This window comes from Asterias rubens, chromosome 5 (assembly GCF_902459465.1).
Source record: "Asterias rubens chromosome 5, eAstRub1.3, whole genome shotgun sequence".
Classification (NCBI taxonomy): domain Eukaryota; kingdom Metazoa; phylum Echinodermata; class Asteroidea; order Forcipulatida; family Asteriidae; genus Asterias; species Asterias rubens.
Window position 1 is genome coordinate 8,522,495 of NC_047066.1, and position 16,590 is coordinate 8,539,084.

The following is a 16,590-nucleotide window of genomic DNA, read 5'->3' on the forward strand; positions in this document are numbered from 1 at the left end:
TTCTTTGTTTTTGCCAAGTTTTTCTGATACACATTTGGACCGAGCAAAACGTTTCAGAGTCCACTTTCATAAAGCTCTTAACCAGAAAAATATTGTTAAGCATAAGTATTGCAGGGAAGCGTTGATAGCAATGTTTAGCTGTATAGCAATTCAAATTGCCATTGCTGTTAAGTTGCTGAGCATATTTGTCAACCAATTTATCAAGGTTTAACAAGGTCAAAATGAATTCCTCAGACAATTTTTTAATCATTAAATCTAGGTCTATCAATCATGTCTTGTAATTTGTTATTATGTTTCTGTCAACCATATCAGCAATGGTGTAATTAGACAGACATTGTTTTAAATTTGTTAAAAAATACTTATCAACAGTCAAACTAATTTAACAGCTGGCATAGTGTTTTACTTCACTCATCTATAATCTGTATGCAATTTGTTTTAAAACATAAACTAATGCTGAATTAACCTTAGGAAAAAAACTGGTGGTGGTGGATAATGTAGGTTAAAATTTAATACAATTTTTTTTCTTTTTTTTCCCCCTTCTTTTTTTGTGTGTGGTTTTTAAAAAAAATTATTCTATGAGATATAAGTTTTGTCAATTTTATTTGTATAATTGCGGGCTTAAAACATGACCAATGGTTCAAATTGAAAAAAAAAACTATAATAAAGTAATAAAAAAAACTTAATCTTAATTATTCATAATGACTTCTTATTCTTTAAGCCTCGCTCAACCTTAGTTTGTCATAGACCAGTATCCAAACTTTGTGTCACCCAACTTGTAATAAATGATACATCAAACATGGAAAATTTAAGCTCAATTGTTTATCGGAGTCGCAAAAAATAGTGAAAATCCCCACCAATATTCGGACTTCAGACTTGCGAGATCAAAACTAAACTTTTGTTGTCTTTGCTTCCTTACATTAAGCTCGCCTTTGTACAGTCAACTCTAAACAGTAACAGAGGCAAACACCTCTTTATAATAGGAACGTAGTACCAGAGGACAAGAGAACCAACACCCCCAAACAAACAAATGACAAACCAATCTCAAGTTGACACAGAGTATAACGTGAACAGTTCTGTTTTAATTTAGTACTTCGATAACTGGAGCAAAATTCCATTGAGCTGCTGAAGGAGACAATAATGCTCAACACTTTTCTGCTAAGCAAACATGAGTAGGATACCGGTCACAAATGGTACATGTCTCATGGAGTTAGGCTGGTAATCCTTCTTCTGCTAAGCATAATTGTTTCACGCTTACTTTTACTTTTAGTGTCTAAGAAGCTCAATGAAACTCGGCTCAGGACCGAATTGCTTCAAACACAATTGATTTTTATAATAAAATGCAGATAAATCAACAGATTTCTTATGTTACTTTTTGTTGAGCAAAATAAAAAAATCAAATTTGTGTAAATATCACCACAATCATCTTTACTCTTATGAAATTCAATAATTTAGTGAAAATTAAGCTTCATATAATTTGTCTTCTTTATTGATGATTTTTATTTTATTTTTAATCAAATAATCATTTTTATATATTTGAGAATGATTTGCAATGAATGACAATGATTGGGTCTAAATTTAGAGAATCGCGACGGGTTCTGGAGTGATTTAATAGGATCCTCTCACTTACAAAACTCAACACCCAAACTGTTGGACTCTGATCATGGTGGTATGCCTGGTCCCATGTAAAACATAATCAGTTTACGAGTGCAGTCCTTAGTCCAACACCATTCAGTAACTCAACACCCAAACTGTTGGACTCTGATACGCTGGTAGGCCTGATCCCATGTAAAGCATGATCAGTGTACTAGTGCAGTCCTCAGTCCAACACCATACAGTAACTCAACACCCAAACTGTTGGACTCTGATACGGTGGTAGGCCTGATCCCATGTAAAGCATAATCAGTGTACTAGTGCAGTCCTCAGTCCAACACCATTCAGTAACTCAACACCTAAACTGTTGGACTCTGATTATGGTGGTATGCCTGATCCCATGTAAAGCATAATCAGTGTACTAGTGCAGTCCTCAGTCCAACACCATACAGTAACTCAACACCTAAACTGTTGGACTCTGATACGGTGGTAGGCCTGATCCCATGTAAAGCATAATCAGTGTACTAGTGCAGTCCCCAGTCCAACACAATTCAGTAACTCAACACCCAAACTGTTGGACTCTGATACGGTGGTATGCCCGATCTCATGTAAAGCATAATCAGTTCAGTCCAACACCATTCAGTAACTCAACACCCAAACTGTTGGACTCTGATTATGTTCCAATATAAAGAATAATCAGTTTACTGGTGCAGTGCTCAGTCCAACAGAATCAAACAAAAAGTGCTGTTATATTTTGAAGAACTGGTTGTACAATAAAATCGACTGTTTTCATAGTTGAATTGGTTTTTTTTTTTAGCGAGGAGACATTATGCCGCATGCTCGTGCATACCATGCATACTGATATCGTTATCTGCCAATTTAAACCACAGTGGATGATACTAAATGTAGATAGGTTCAAGGATAAGCAACGCATGGTCTCTAAAGAGTTTAAAACAATAAAATATAAAAAAACCTTCCCGTCTTTAAAAACAAAAAAAAGGAATTCCATAACACTAAACTGGTCGAGAAATCTCTTTAACGCGTATAAAAACTGTGGCAACTTGTAAACTTGCAGAGAACGGTCAAAATCTGTTGGGGCGACTTCAGTTTAGAAACAGATTTAAAAAGCAGCATGGATGAATCTTCACAGAAAATTCACTTCTTGGACCCAACAGACTTTCTGCTCACCTTTGTGGCTAAAGGGAGACAACAAAAAAGAGGGAAAAAATTACAAATTGTTATAAAACGTTGAGATTGATTCAAAGTAATGCACTTCTTTGTTTTGTGGATAGATTCCTCTCCTAGTTTCTAATAAACATACCGTACATCCAACCTGTACAAGTATACTCAAACTCAGTATTCATTTAAAGCTATTGGACACTTTCGGTAACGAGTATTGTCCAAGACCCACACTTCGTGTATCACAACTTATATATAAAATTTAAAAAACCTGTGAAAATTTAGGCTCAATTGGTCGTCGGAGTCTGGAGAAAAAAACGAGAAAACCTACCCTTGTTTCTGCACGCTTTGCCATGTCATGACATGTGTGTAAAATAAATCCATAATTCTCGATATTGAGAGTTGATATTGTTTTAATGTTTTCTCAAAAAGTAGAGCATTTCATGGAATAATATTTCAAGAGAAGTCTTTCACCATTACCTTCTGTAAACCCTGTAAGTTATTTTTAAAGCTGTAAACTGTAAAAAAAAGTCTGTTCCGAAAGTGTCCAATGGCTATAAGTGAAACAATGGAGAATAGTTTACGGTTTTATTGTTCAAGGGAATTGTACTTGTCTCTAATTGGCCTTCTAACATTGTGACAATGAACAATTAGCAACAGTGATCTGTGCATTGTTTAAATTATATATTTTTTAGTGGCGTTTCGTCACTGAGCATTCAAGCACAAGTAAACTCAAGCTTGTGTGTTTCTGATCAGCAGATAGTGGATTCGTGGTCTTGACACTTGCCGGGGGCACTATGTGGAGTAGGTTTTCAGTCCCTACTTGACTGCGTTGGTTTTCCTTCCAAATCTAACACTGAAACTTCCTTCTTTTTCTTCTCATGTCGCTTTTCTGAGAGTCCTTGACTTCACAACCAGAATTAATCAAATGAAATTAAATGAAAAAGAGCAAAAATGTGGATGCATTGCCGACTTACGTGTTTTGGTCGTCTTAGATGCTGGGAGAGACGCTCTTCTCTTGAGGGCGCCCTTCGTTGCGCCTGCCGGATCTGACCTAGAAACATGAAATGAAATAATAGGATGATAAGTTGGCATGTGAAGGAAACAGTCATGTCTAGCCATGGCTGGTGTTTCTGTTCAGCAGAGTGTGGGTTCGAATCCCGGTCGTGACACTTGTGTCCTTGAGCAAGACACTTAACTATAATTGCTCACTCGGATAATACTCACTCAGATAATTTTGTAAACAAATAATTGTTTAGACTCGCCTTCTTGTTTTTTTTTGGTTTTTTTGCAATCTTCATGAATTTTTTTTTTTTCTTCTTTCCTTTTTACTGTAGTGTTTGGTTGTACACTTTTTAAAAAGAACATGTATCAAGTTTTTTGGGGGGATTATGCTGCAATACTCAATTGAAAGACATTTGTATTTTTTAGACCCACAAAATTTCCCCAACTTGTACGGTTTAAGTGTTTACTGGCCTGATGCTAAAATCACTGGCCTCGCGACCATGTTCACTCTAGTAAGAATCATCCAAAAGGAAGGTATAATAATACCTGCTCTCTGGGACAGAGCTTTCCGTCTTCTTTGTCTTTTTGAGCTTCAAGGCAGATTTCTGCTGGGGCGAGGCGGATTTCTCCTGGGGCGAGGCGGATTTCTGCTGGGGCGAGGGGGATTTCTTCTGGGGCGAGGCAGATTTCTGCTGGGGCGAGGCAGATTTCTGCTGGGGTGAGGCAGATTTCTCCTGGGGCGAGGCAGATTTAACCAACATCCTCTTGCTCTGCGTCAAGGGGGTTTGAGGCTTCTTCGCTAAGCTCCTCTGACTTGGGGTGTTGCTGCCCTGTCCAGAGTCAATGCTTCCCTGATAAAATCATAATGAACAGATATTAATTTATTTGTGATTGGGGGACGAAAATTTATCAGTAGGAATTTTCCTAGATTTTTCTGTGAGCGGAGTTTGTCCAGCAGAAAGTCGCTCGACTTCAGAGTCGGAGGTCCCCCGGGGACGGGATGTCAAATCTATTTTTACCTGTGACATTTTGAAAATTGATGGGGGACGGAAGTTTATCAGTAGCAATTTTCCTAGATTTTTCTGCTATATCCTTCAATTGAAATGGATTCAAATCAAATATCCTCCATCTTTGCTTGGATTTAATGGCTTTGGTAATGCTATCTCGACGTTTAACAACTCTATGCTTTTTCACCAATCAATCTTGTAGTATCACAAACCCAAGTGTTGAGATAGCATAGACAGCGTTGTTGGATTTCGGCCAGTGCCTAATCGGAACATGTGGGTAGGTAGGGTTAGTTAGCCAATTTCAAATTTAAGAACTTGGGAATTCCATGAATTATTTATATTTGGTCCTTGGAAAAAAGTAGGAACATTTTAAGGGGTACAAGGGCCGACATGAAAAACAAGTTTGAGGCTTCAATAGCCTTTTAAGATTTGTGGCAAGAGACTATTGAAGACCCATTTGCTATAACAATCTTAGTTGTCTGCTTTACCTGGGATGACTCTGACATTGGCTGGATATCCATCACCTGCTTCTTGCCACTTCGTTTATGGCTCAACGTGTCTGCAGCGAACACCTCCCCAAGATCCTTGGGTCTCAGCTTAGCCCTCTTGGGCGGGGTTCTCGACTGTGAAGCAGGCTCTGACCCTGAATCTATCTGGCTTTCGGGAGAGATACCGGCCAGCAAGCGGTACGTGTCGCCAAACGCCGCCAATCTTTTGACCTTGGATGGGCTCAATGGGGATACCCCCTGTTTCTTGGCGGACATGCCAGAAGCTTTGTCTGCCGGGGTTGAAGCCTCTCCAGCCCGCTTGAACAGCTGCTTTGGAGTATCACTAGCCACCGTCTTGCTCTTCACACCACCTGTGATGGTTAGAGCCTTCCGTTTAGACAGGCTGAGCTTGGACGCTGACGATCTGGTGGTCGGTTGTGCCTTGAGGTCAGACGGCGAGGTCACACATTCAGCTCTGATACGCCTGATGCCCTCCGAGACAGCATCTTCAATAACGGAAGGATTCATCATTGATTGAATCGCATCTACTTTGTCTAACAAAACAACAGGGGAGAGAAACAGTGCTGGGTCTACTTCCCCTTCGCTGGAGGAACTAATCGGTTTCTTGCCTCTTTTTACTTTCTGATCGGATCGAGACTTTCTCTCTCTGACTGGACTCCTGAGCCGTTTACCCTTAGCACTCTGAGATACTGCTTTGTCCGGTAAAGTCTTTTCCGAGTTGATTCTGTCGCCTTCTAAAGCCTTCAAGCTCTTCATCCGTCTCTCAGGAGTGACTCTCACATCTTTACTGCTCTTCTCATCCTGTCCAGAATCACAAGAATCTGGTATCACTTCGACTTCCTCCATGTCCACTTTGTCAATGGCGGGCTCCTTAAAATCCTTCCTTTGTCCTTCACTGAGATGCCTGACGGGAGAGAAGAAGCTCAGGAGGCTGGACTGCTGACCTTGGCCAGAGGTCCCAGCATCCATCGATCTGAGATGCATACTCCTGGGCGCCTCATCCGGAGACTGCTCTTGCTTCTTGGCGATGTCCTTGACGCCCTCTTGAGACTTCTTTGGACTCGGAATGCTTAGCTCGGTTGACATCTCCTTAGAGGGTTGCTCCAACTCCAACGTCTCATCTTCCTCATTCTCACCGTCTGCTTCATCACAACTATCTTCATCGTCACCGTCTCTTTCTACATCTTCAATGTCTTCCTCATCCGCATCCTCCTCCCCCTCCTCCTCCATTTGGTCCTCGTTATTGTCACCACCAGAACGACTGCTCTTCCATCTAAAAGTAATCTCTTCATCAACCTCTACATTAATGGACTCCTTGGTGGTGTCCAAGTTATCCTTGGCTGTAGTAAAGCTCTCTTTGTCTGAATCAACCTGCAACTCTGCTTCAACGAGGACAACATCACTGTCTCCTTCGACCCCCGAACTTTTTCCTTCTGCGTTTCTTGCTGGGCTCTTTTGGCTGCTTCCAGAATCCCTCCTTGGGACTTTCCTTGATGATCGACTCGGTGGCGTCTTCTTGTCTTTGGCAGCTGTCATCGAACTGTACCTCTGCTCTTCAAGACTCAAGGTTTCGGATAGCCTTGGATCGAGTCCGGCGCTGGTGTCTATGTCTATTATCTCGAGGTCACTGTCGTCATCTTTGGATTCGGAAGACCTGTGAGATAGATTCCTCTGTGACAGACCTGCTCTTGTATTGCGGACATCCTCATCTGAACCATCACTATCACCATCGCTCGAAGACTGTTACAAAGAAACAAGAGGGAAAAGTTAACTACAGTTTCATTACGACTACTGTGGTTTAAAGGGACACGTTGCCTTGGATGGGGCGAGTTTGTCTATGAAAAGCATTTGAAACCATTTGTTATAAAATGCATTTGGTTAGAAAGATGTTTTAAGAGCAGAATGTAACGATCCACACAAACACCCTCGAAATTGCATGGTTTTCCTTTTATGTCGTGAACTAATCTGGCATGGCATTTTGTGGAGTCAAGTCTTTGAAAGTCCAGGTTTTTCTCATAAAAATCCCAACATACATTGCAGGTAAATACTGAATCTTGAAGCACCTTGAGCATCACTGAGTGATGAATATGATCGCTTTATAAGAAGCCACTATTAGTATTATTAATATCAAGGTAATTGTTCACAGTGGTGTCGTACCGCTTTATCAATTTCGCCCAAGAGTGTGTCCAGATGGCTGTGCATTGCATCCACCGATTCTGCATCTGACTGTAACAAAACACCAACAAAAAGTTACAAAAATGTCAGTTTTCACGAGAAAAGGAGAAAAACAAAACAGTAATTAGGCATCGTATTTAGCCCTTGGAAAAAAATTAAAATTTTTCACAAAAATATATTAAGTAGGATTTGAAACTTTGCGTGGTGGAAAATCGATATGGAAAGGTTTGCGGTAACACCACGTAATTGTAATGACTATCTCTAAATGGGTTGGAGTGCTTCTAAAAAGAACTGTTGCTTTCAATTCCAACTCCAAAAATATACTGGTTAGTGTACTGTATCCTGATACCGAGTGCACAGTGCTTGAAGGTAGGGTCATTGTTTGGTTGTTGTTAATAAACTGCTGTTTATAGATCAATTCATCATCAAAACTTAAACAAATTATTAAATGAAATAAACATACAAACAAACCCACAAATCATTTGATATTGATTTAAAAAAAATGTTTGCATGACTTCAAATTATGACACAGGAAAAAACATGTTCCTCCATTTTTTAAAAGATTTTCCTTTGTTTTGAATTCAACAGCTTTTCAAATTCTGACCTTCAACACAAATACGACAAATCCAAACATAGCCTTACAAAATCGAGGCCAAAATAGAGTCTTACAGGCAAGAGCTTATTAAACAACTTCCCACAGAGCCAGACTTACATCTACTTGTCTTGCCAAATCCTCATCTCGTTCCGTATCGGTGAAGAACAGCGCCCCCACTGGTTCCTCCTTGCTTTCTTGGCTGGTCTCATACGACAGCGACTGACTCTCATTTTCCACGTCGGACGCGATCTATCATCAATGCAAAATCCATTCAAATCAATTTGTTTGTGTTGAGTGGCCCGCGGATAAAATAATCTTGTTACCTGATTCTGATTTGTCTGCTTTAGGGACAATCCAACTAACTTGATTAAGTTGTTAATTGCTGAGATTGAGGGCAAAATTAAATCGAATGTGAAAACTAAAATGGTTTTGTGCATATTGCATGGCGAGGTATTAATGAACATGTATAATCAGTTTGCGGTAACACAATGTGTATACTGGTATATCTACCTTACTGTGTAGATTTCTTTTTGAGATTCTGTCTTGCTATTTGTTCTATATCAGAAGTCAGGATACTTTTACAAAAATAAAGGTCTCTGAACTTAAACATAAAAAAAAATATAAAAAAATAAAAAAAAATTGAAATGAGAGATCGCCTGACATCACAAGGCCGGATGGCCACTTCAAGGCCAGGGCTACGCTTTACTGATTTGAGCTATTGACCCAATTCAACTGATACCAGGAGCACCTGGCCACTTTCTCCTGTGGCTGCAACAGAGTTACACATCCACAGTCCGTATACGGTGAACAACACCCCTCAGCCTCGACAAGCCAATATCATAACTCTTTAACCCCACTCAGTACCAACCAGCCAAAACACTGAACTCACATCTAGTAACGTATCCATGTACTCTCTGGTGACTTGCTTGATAAGATGTTCCACAACGGGGGCCTGTCTATTCTTGACCGGTTCAGGGAGGCTTCTGTAGACGCTGGGGGCTGTGCTGAACATCCACTGGAGGAACTCCTCAGATGGTTCTGCCGTCAAAGCGACCTAAAGGTGTCATTTGGGATAAATAAATAATATGGTTTGACAAGATTTTCTACTGTACCAAGAAATCCTTAGAGAAATTTCACTATGAATATATGACATGTTGCAAGTTTGATTATATTGCAGAGAATGAAATTACATTTCAACGATATTCCAAAATATTGTTTCAAATCCTAGTACTTCATGTGTAAAATCACTAGCAAGTTTCTTGTGAAAGAAAGTAGTCGTCATTTTCGCGCACATTATGCAAGAACTACATTGAACATAACGTACATTTTGTATACACAACTACTCGATGTGTTTATTTTTTGGAGCTATGCATGGTGTGCATCAATAGGAAGAAGCTATTATACACATAATGAATGTTTATGAGTGCAATGGTGCGAATATGTTCATGAGTTGAAAGATGGAATGTTCTATTCAACGAGGCGGAGCCGAGTTGAATGGAACATTCCAGCTTTCAACGAATGAACATATTCGCACCATTGCACGAATGAAAAACATTCATTATTTGTTTTATATAACATCTAAGTAGATCTTTGTCATTTTGATTGAAAGATACAACTTTCAAAACAAACAATTTCAACTGCAGAAGCCGAATGCTAGTAATTTTACTATGCCTTCTTGCAGTAACACCTGCTGCGTTACCAAAGACACGCGCACGCAGTGATGTTTTTACTCAGCTTTTTCGTTCCATCCGAAAAGTACCATTGCACGCTGCCAGCGTGCAATGGTACTTTTCGGATGGAACGAAAAAGCACGGCGAGTGACTCAGCGTGCAATGGTACTTTTATTTGCTATCACGTGACGGACAATCCTCCAATCAAATGGCAAGGATCTACTTGGGTGTTATATAAAAATAAATAGTATATTGTTGGTACAACCATGGGTGATTCGCTTTAGTGGGAGAGTGTTGGCTCTAAAAAAGATCAGCTGTGGTCTCTCGATTCAAACAGTGTACTCTGCTCATCTTCAAGAGAACTGCTATTCACAACTTGTTGTGCGTTGCTTAGCTGCATTTTTGGGGATGGGACTTGTGACTTTAGAACCTTGTCAAGGGAGACATAAATGACTTACGCTGATGATGTCATCCAACAATTCCTTCTCTTGTATCTTCAGGATCTCGTGGCTGAACCTGACTGCATAGAGGTACTTAATCAATAGCTCATTGGTCATCTCTGTTGGTACCTTGCTCAACATGTGTCTATAGGCAAAGATTGATTGAATAATTGATTTTAACATTAGGGATAGATAGCTCAGTTGCTATAGAGCGCCGGCTTGTTAAACGGGAGGTCTGTGGTTCAAATACCGCTCTAGTAAAAGTTGTCTGTATTCAACCAAAAATTATTTAAAACTTACCCAGTCAATTTCCCTTGTGGTTTATTACTTGATATTTGAATCATTTTTACCATTGTCAAAAAGTATTCTGAAATGTCGATCTGCAAAAATGTTACATTTGGGAGAGAACAGATTGGCCTGCTCAGCTCTTTCTGATAGTAATAATAATGGTGGCTTCTTATATAACATACAGTATTTTTCCTGCGAGGTACATTGTATGTGGGACTACGTTTGAATTATGAGACCTACACCTATTCATGTTATGGTTAACAAGGTGCTGTGGCACAATATGCTGCCAATCGAATCCAGAAACACCAGGGCAAACCCCTTTTCTTTTTTTTGAAAAGTGCACTTGGTTTCTTTTATGTGTGTTACACAGCATACGCGACCAACAGCTTTACGTCTGTCTCAGCCTTTCACCTCATGTGAAATCCATCTACTTACTTGTAGATAGGAACCATGAACTGGCAATCTTCGGTCGTTGGTGATGTCACCTGTAAAAGGAGATTCAATTGATGCATCGGGGTGTGGCCCACAAAGAGCAGAATCTTCGACAGGGCGTTTCTTCCAGCTGACACGCCTTTATCGTCGCTTTGTCTGTCGATGATTGAAATACCAACAAAATCAGTTATTGGAAAATATTTTATTCAACTTTACATTTTAAATACTCTAAAATGACATACAATACATTTCAGCATTCCACTTTCTCTGGACAACGTGCTTTGCAGAAAAAGACAAGAAATTTCCCCATAGGCACCGAGATTGAAGAAGAAAAATGCATTATTTACCTTGATAAGATGATGCTGAGGTCAACGTAGATGGACAACATGGCCGCTGCTAAGTCTTCAAAGTTGCTCAAGGAATGAGACTGTTACACAAATGAGAAATATAAATATTGTTTGTGCAGTCACGTAACATAGTTGTAACCAGTTAATGCCGACAGTCAGGTATATCAGAACAAATTTTTACACAAAAATGGAAGTCGGATGGACACGTTTAAAAACAAAACAAAAACACTGTCCATGGTTGCTTTCGGTAGACGTGTAACAGCCCCCAGACATTCCTTTGTGTAGGGTGCACTCAATGTGCTATGGTTAGTTTGGAACCGTAACAAAGAAGGCCAAAGTGAACTGGAAATAATTCTCTAAATTATTGTGTCATTGCGTTTTCTCTGTTGTGTAATTCCACAACATATTCTTTTTGTTGGGCCGACCAGGGGTACGATTTGATAGGCTGTTTCCATTGATTATGGTTGTACTTTGGCATAGAGAAAGCAAGTCCAAGACTTCATCATACCATGGCTGACATGTTTCATGGCCAAGGGTTCATTCCATATTTCTTGAAAAAGAACAACAATTCCTGGTGCATTTTATGAGATGTTTATTGTCTTTTGGTTAAATCAATGACGCCCCCCCCCCTACCCCACCTACAAAATACTTGGAAATTCAAGTAGAGAATTCTTCCTTACGTGTTCGTCTTGGTCTGGGCTGAGGGCTTCGTGCTGTGTCTTGACCCACAATAAGAAGCTAAGAATGAACTCCTGGACTTCCTTCATCCTGTTGACAAACAAAACGAAACGAAAAACCATTTGTGGGTTAAAATTTATATACTTCCCCATTTTGAGCCCCCAACAATGTAAATTCTTAAAACCTGAAGATTATATTACAAATTACTTTACTTATATATTTCTTTCAAATCTTCCTTATTCGAACGGAGAAATTTCTTCCACAATGACTCACCTCGCCATGTCTTTTACATCCAGTGCCTCATCAGCCACAGTAATGATGCCACTACCAAGATCAACAATCAAAATGTTAGAAAAACAAACATGTCAAGCAAATAATCAAGCATCAACTTAAAGAAGCATAACTTGGAGTAGGGTAGAAAAATTGGAGATTCGTCGTAAAAAAAACCCACAAATCTCCACACAGTTCCTGTTAAAATATGCTACAGGTGCGTTAAAAAGGAGGGTGTACAAAAGCATATTAATTGGTACGAAAAGCTTATTTGGTACAAAAGCACTGCAGGTGAAATAATGTATAAAATTCTGAGAAACAATTTTAAGGAACAATTCTCTTCAAAGGAACATAGTTTTTAGAGACAGGGACTCTAAATATTTTAATCCAAGACTGCTTGATTTGAAACAAAAATTCTCAGATTTTGTATTTAATTTATGGATTATTCATCCTGCATGGACTAAGATTGCTTTGCACATTTTTGGCGATATAAAAAAAACAAGTTTTTAAATAAAATGTTCACAGGTGAGTTTTCTTGTGAACAGTGTACATCTACATTTAAAAAGGATTAACCCAATCAGATGGTTACAAACCAAAGGTATACTTTTAAGGAATATTTTTAAAAAGTAAAACACTAAAACCTCTCACATAAAACAGACTGGATTGTTTGGGTACTAAAGTAAAATACTCCCGACTCAAAAAAAGCAAATCAACAATTAAGGTACATCCCCGGTCCATTGTTTTGCATATAAATAGTAGGTGTCTTCACCTGAGGCAGTTAGCTTCGCAGCGAGTGAGAACCCTGATATCCGATGATCCAAAACCAGTCAAGATTTCTTGCTTTAGAAGGGTTAGGTTATCCATTGCTGGCTCATCCTGAAAAAAAAGAAAACTGTTGAGTCACAAAGTTTCCAGCGGTCGATTTCACCAAACTCTTCCTAACTTAGGATAAGTCTTAGGACTTGGGACGGGTTCAGTTTCATATCCAAACACGCAGGATGCGTTGAACCCATCCTAAGTTAGGACGTGTTACTCGTCCTAACTCGAGATAGGATTAATCCTAGCGTTTCGTGAAATCAGCTGCAGTGGCTCTAGAAATTCCTGCAATTAACTTTTGTTAATCAGGGCCTGGAATTACACAGAGGCCATGGTCTCTATTGCCCCTGGGGTTTGGCCTTGGTGCCCCCATCAACAGTTTCCCATAGACTTTCTGATTTTCCAAAATTAATCAAAGTTTTCTCGCTTTAGAAAGGGTTTAGGTTATCCATCGTTGGTTCATCCTGAAAAAGGAAACTGTCGTGTTACAAATTTTCCAAAGGGGCTCTAGAAATTTCTGCAACTAACTTCTGGTGACTTAAACTATTTTATTTACCTTGCCATCGTGGTGTAGAGTCTTAAGAAAATCACTAAAGCTCTTGCCTTGGCACAGTGAGTTGTAAGCGTGAGGGGCTGAAGAAGAACAAAATACATAAAGAAGTGTGTAAAAACACAAAAAGGGTGAAACACAACAATGAGTCCTGCCCACCCCCCCCCAAAAAAAAATTGTGCATTTGTTAAATATTCAACATTACCTTTATACCCAATTTCAGCACTTACTTTCAGTTCATTATAGTTGCTTCTTAAGCTCTCCCCCCCCCCACTTTCAAAGTTTGTTTTCTTCCCAAAAATATGTCCGAGCTTGGAATGCTGAAAGACCTGAATGTTATCCAGTGACGTCATACTCCCCATTTAAAAAAAAATTCTCTGGGAAAGTAAAATTTCTCTGGAATGAAATTGTCGCTTCTCATCCTGACCTCTTCCTTACATGTGTACACAAATTATCGGCTCATTAGGAAAACTATCAAGAAATTATTTGTTCCCCTGCCCCAGGCCGTGGGAGGCCACAACCTCTGCTGCATTGGTCTTGGCCTTGGTGCCCCTTCAAAAGTTTCCAGTAGAGTTAAATATTTTCCACTAGAGAGGACATTACTAAAAAAGAAAATGGCTAAAAATGAAAATGGCCTTGCCCTCTCAAACTCCCGGCCTTCTGCCCATCCCCAATTGCCCTCCCTCAAACTGCCCTCTAACTCCTCAAAGTTTAAGGAACTTTCATCACCTAGTCTTATCTTCTTTTTCGCTGGAAGTTTGACGAGTTCATCCATCGTCTCACTCGTAGAATCAGTTGCATAAACATTAAAAGCAAACCCTTCTCCTCGTCTTTGCTTAGCATCTGTCACCATCTTGGGATGAGTTTCCATGGCAACAATATCATCTTCTTCACCATGAGTAAGAAGTTCACCTGAGCTGCTCATTAAGACTGCTTGCCTCTCTGCTGATTTAAGCATTATCTTCTCACTGCTTTTTTGACTGAGCGGAGTGTTTGTAACATCCTTAGATTTTCCGTTTTTTTTCTTTCCATCTTTGGTTTTCCGAGCTTCAGATTGGGGCTTTCCTTCCTTTTGTCTCGGCGACTCTTTACTGTTGACATTGCTGCTATTTCTTGTCAACCTGAAATGTTAACAAGAGATCAAATTCAACATTAGCAATCCAAACTTCATAAAAGCTCACAACGTCACTTCACTGGTTGTGATTCATAAAGATGCTATCCTGCAACAATGTAAACTTTATCGAATCTTGACTGGTAACCAGTTCCTGTTAAGCAAGATGTTTCTGTGCTTAGCAAGTTTTAAGCTTACATGATTTATGAAATTAGGCGCCTCTCTTACTTTTTTGAATAATTTGCTGCATCCATTACCAGTGACCATGATTATAATTAATAATAATCCTGGGTTAATCATTCCTCAAACTTTCTCAACTCCCTGGGAAGACCTCAAACCGTTTTAAATGAGCGCTATGGAGTCTACCCTCTAAACCTTCTCAGGTTCTCATTGATACACCTAGTTAGGAGAAGCAATTTATGGTCAAGTGCCTTGCTTTTTAAAACAACCTAAACTTCAAGTCTTGCAGGCCGGGATGTGAACCCACATTTTGATGATTTTTTCAACAAATATTACGGTGCTCGAACATTCCGAATTCTACACCTGGGTTTGAAAGAAGCAATTTTATGGGATTGTGCCCTGCGCAAGGACACAAACATCTCAGCTGGCCAGGCGGGGATTTGAACCCACATTCACATGACTCTGACTGCCACCAGAATTGGATCTGGCTGATGGGATGCACTCTGCCAGGACACTACGACAAGCTCCTAAATATGATCACCGCCCGGAATATAAATCTTACACTTCTAGTTTTCTGAAGTATGTTGCTGCATTCTTCTGGAGTTCAATTTTGAGAGGAGTCTTCGGCAGGTTGTCCAAAGCTCTCCGAAATCCTTTCTTGAGTTCTGCATTTTCTTGTGCTTCTGGAATTTGATCTGTCAAAACAAAAAATTTGTAATTTGTGTATAAAACTTCACACAATCAGGTTATGCGATATTTGTAGCCGTCTGTTTTGAGTCAGTGACATTAAAGTTAGACTTAGAATGGTATTACAAAGTAAAAATATATTGTCTATAGTTACAATTCTGTGCACAGCTGATTAACATGATTATGATTCTATTGAATTACACGGGTTACACAGTTGGCGAATCAGAAGAAATTTTACACACAATTTGTCGTTTGTTGTATACGGATACAGGGGGGACAGAATCTCTGCTGCTGCAGAGTCATCACAATGTATTCAACTTTATTCCTTTAATTTAAGTTTAGAATAGATGGACTTTGCCGAGTACTTGACAAATAGCACGATTAGTTGCAATAATCGTTGGGAGAGCGAGGATGGAGGGCATGGATATGAAGGGTTTTTGGATCAAAATACGATTATCAATATCATTGTATTGTCATTGATTATCGATCGAAAATTAGAAACAGAATAATCAATTTTATGTATGGAATTTTTAAGAAACAATAATTGACACTTGCAATGAAGAAGTAAACATAGAACATCCTTTTCTGATTATAAATATTAAGAAAAACACTAGAAACCACTTTTTTTCACTTTACCTTTTTTTGCATGTTCATTTTCAACAAGTTTTTTGGCCAGCAGGCGGACAAAATGTTGGGCCTTCTTTTCCATTTTCAGGCTCATCCGCTCATTGGATTGGCATTAATATAATCTGACTAAAAAGTTGAGAAAACAGTTCCGATATTACAAGTGATCCTTTAGAAACCAAGTCTAGGCTGTAGTTATGATCATTGTTGTCATGTTTTTAAAACTTAGTTAGTGTAGTGATATGTGTACGCAGTTCAGTTACTTTTCGCGTCGAATCGCACATGTTTTCATGTTAGTTGTTGCAACATGATTTTTCCGCATTAACTAATACGACTAACACCTAGACTATTCTAAGGATATCACTGTGTTGAAAAACTTGGGTTGTTTGGGTGTCAGACTAAATATAATAACAGATACACGTGCTTGTCAGTTACAT

General features: G+C 39.2%; 1 protein-coding gene across 1 annotated transcript; it reads right to left on the reverse strand.

Moving 5' to 3' along the window:
- Positions 1-2,034: 2,034 nt before the first annotated feature.
- Positions 2,035-16,454, reverse strand: LOC117290685 (probable serine/threonine-protein kinase kinX). Its single transcript, XM_033772206.1, has 17 exons — positions 16,166-16,454; positions 15,405-15,537; positions 14,281-14,672; positions 13,558-13,634; positions 12,955-13,061; positions 12,189-12,239; positions 11,918-12,005; positions 11,238-11,317; positions 10,894-11,046; positions 10,189-10,315; positions 8,950-9,114; positions 8,178-8,309; positions 7,448-7,516; positions 5,270-7,030; positions 4,321-4,625; positions 3,747-3,823; positions 2,035-2,786 (listed from the first exon to the last, which is right to left on the reverse strand). Exons 1-17 carry the CDS (start codon positions 16,248-16,250, stop codon positions 2,746-2,748), a joined length of 3,843 nt encoding a protein of 1,280 aa, XP_033628097.1. The 5' UTR covers positions 16,251-16,454; the 3' UTR covers positions 2,035-2,745.
- Positions 16,455-16,590: the final 136 nt, after the last annotated feature.

Coding starts and splice junctions, on each gene's coding strand:
- LOC117290685 (XM_033772206.1), bottom strand. CDS start 16,250: ATGAGCCTGAAAATGGAAAAGAAGGCCCAACATTTTGTCCGCCTGCTG. Junction 11,318..11,917: donor GCCCAGACCAAGACGAACAC/GTAAGGAAGAAT, acceptor TTTGTGTAACAG/TCTCATTCCTTGAGCAACTT. Junction 3,824..4,320: donor AGCTCTGTCCCAGAGAGCAG/GTATTATTATAC, acceptor TCATGTTTCTAG/GTCAGATCCGGCAGGCGCAA.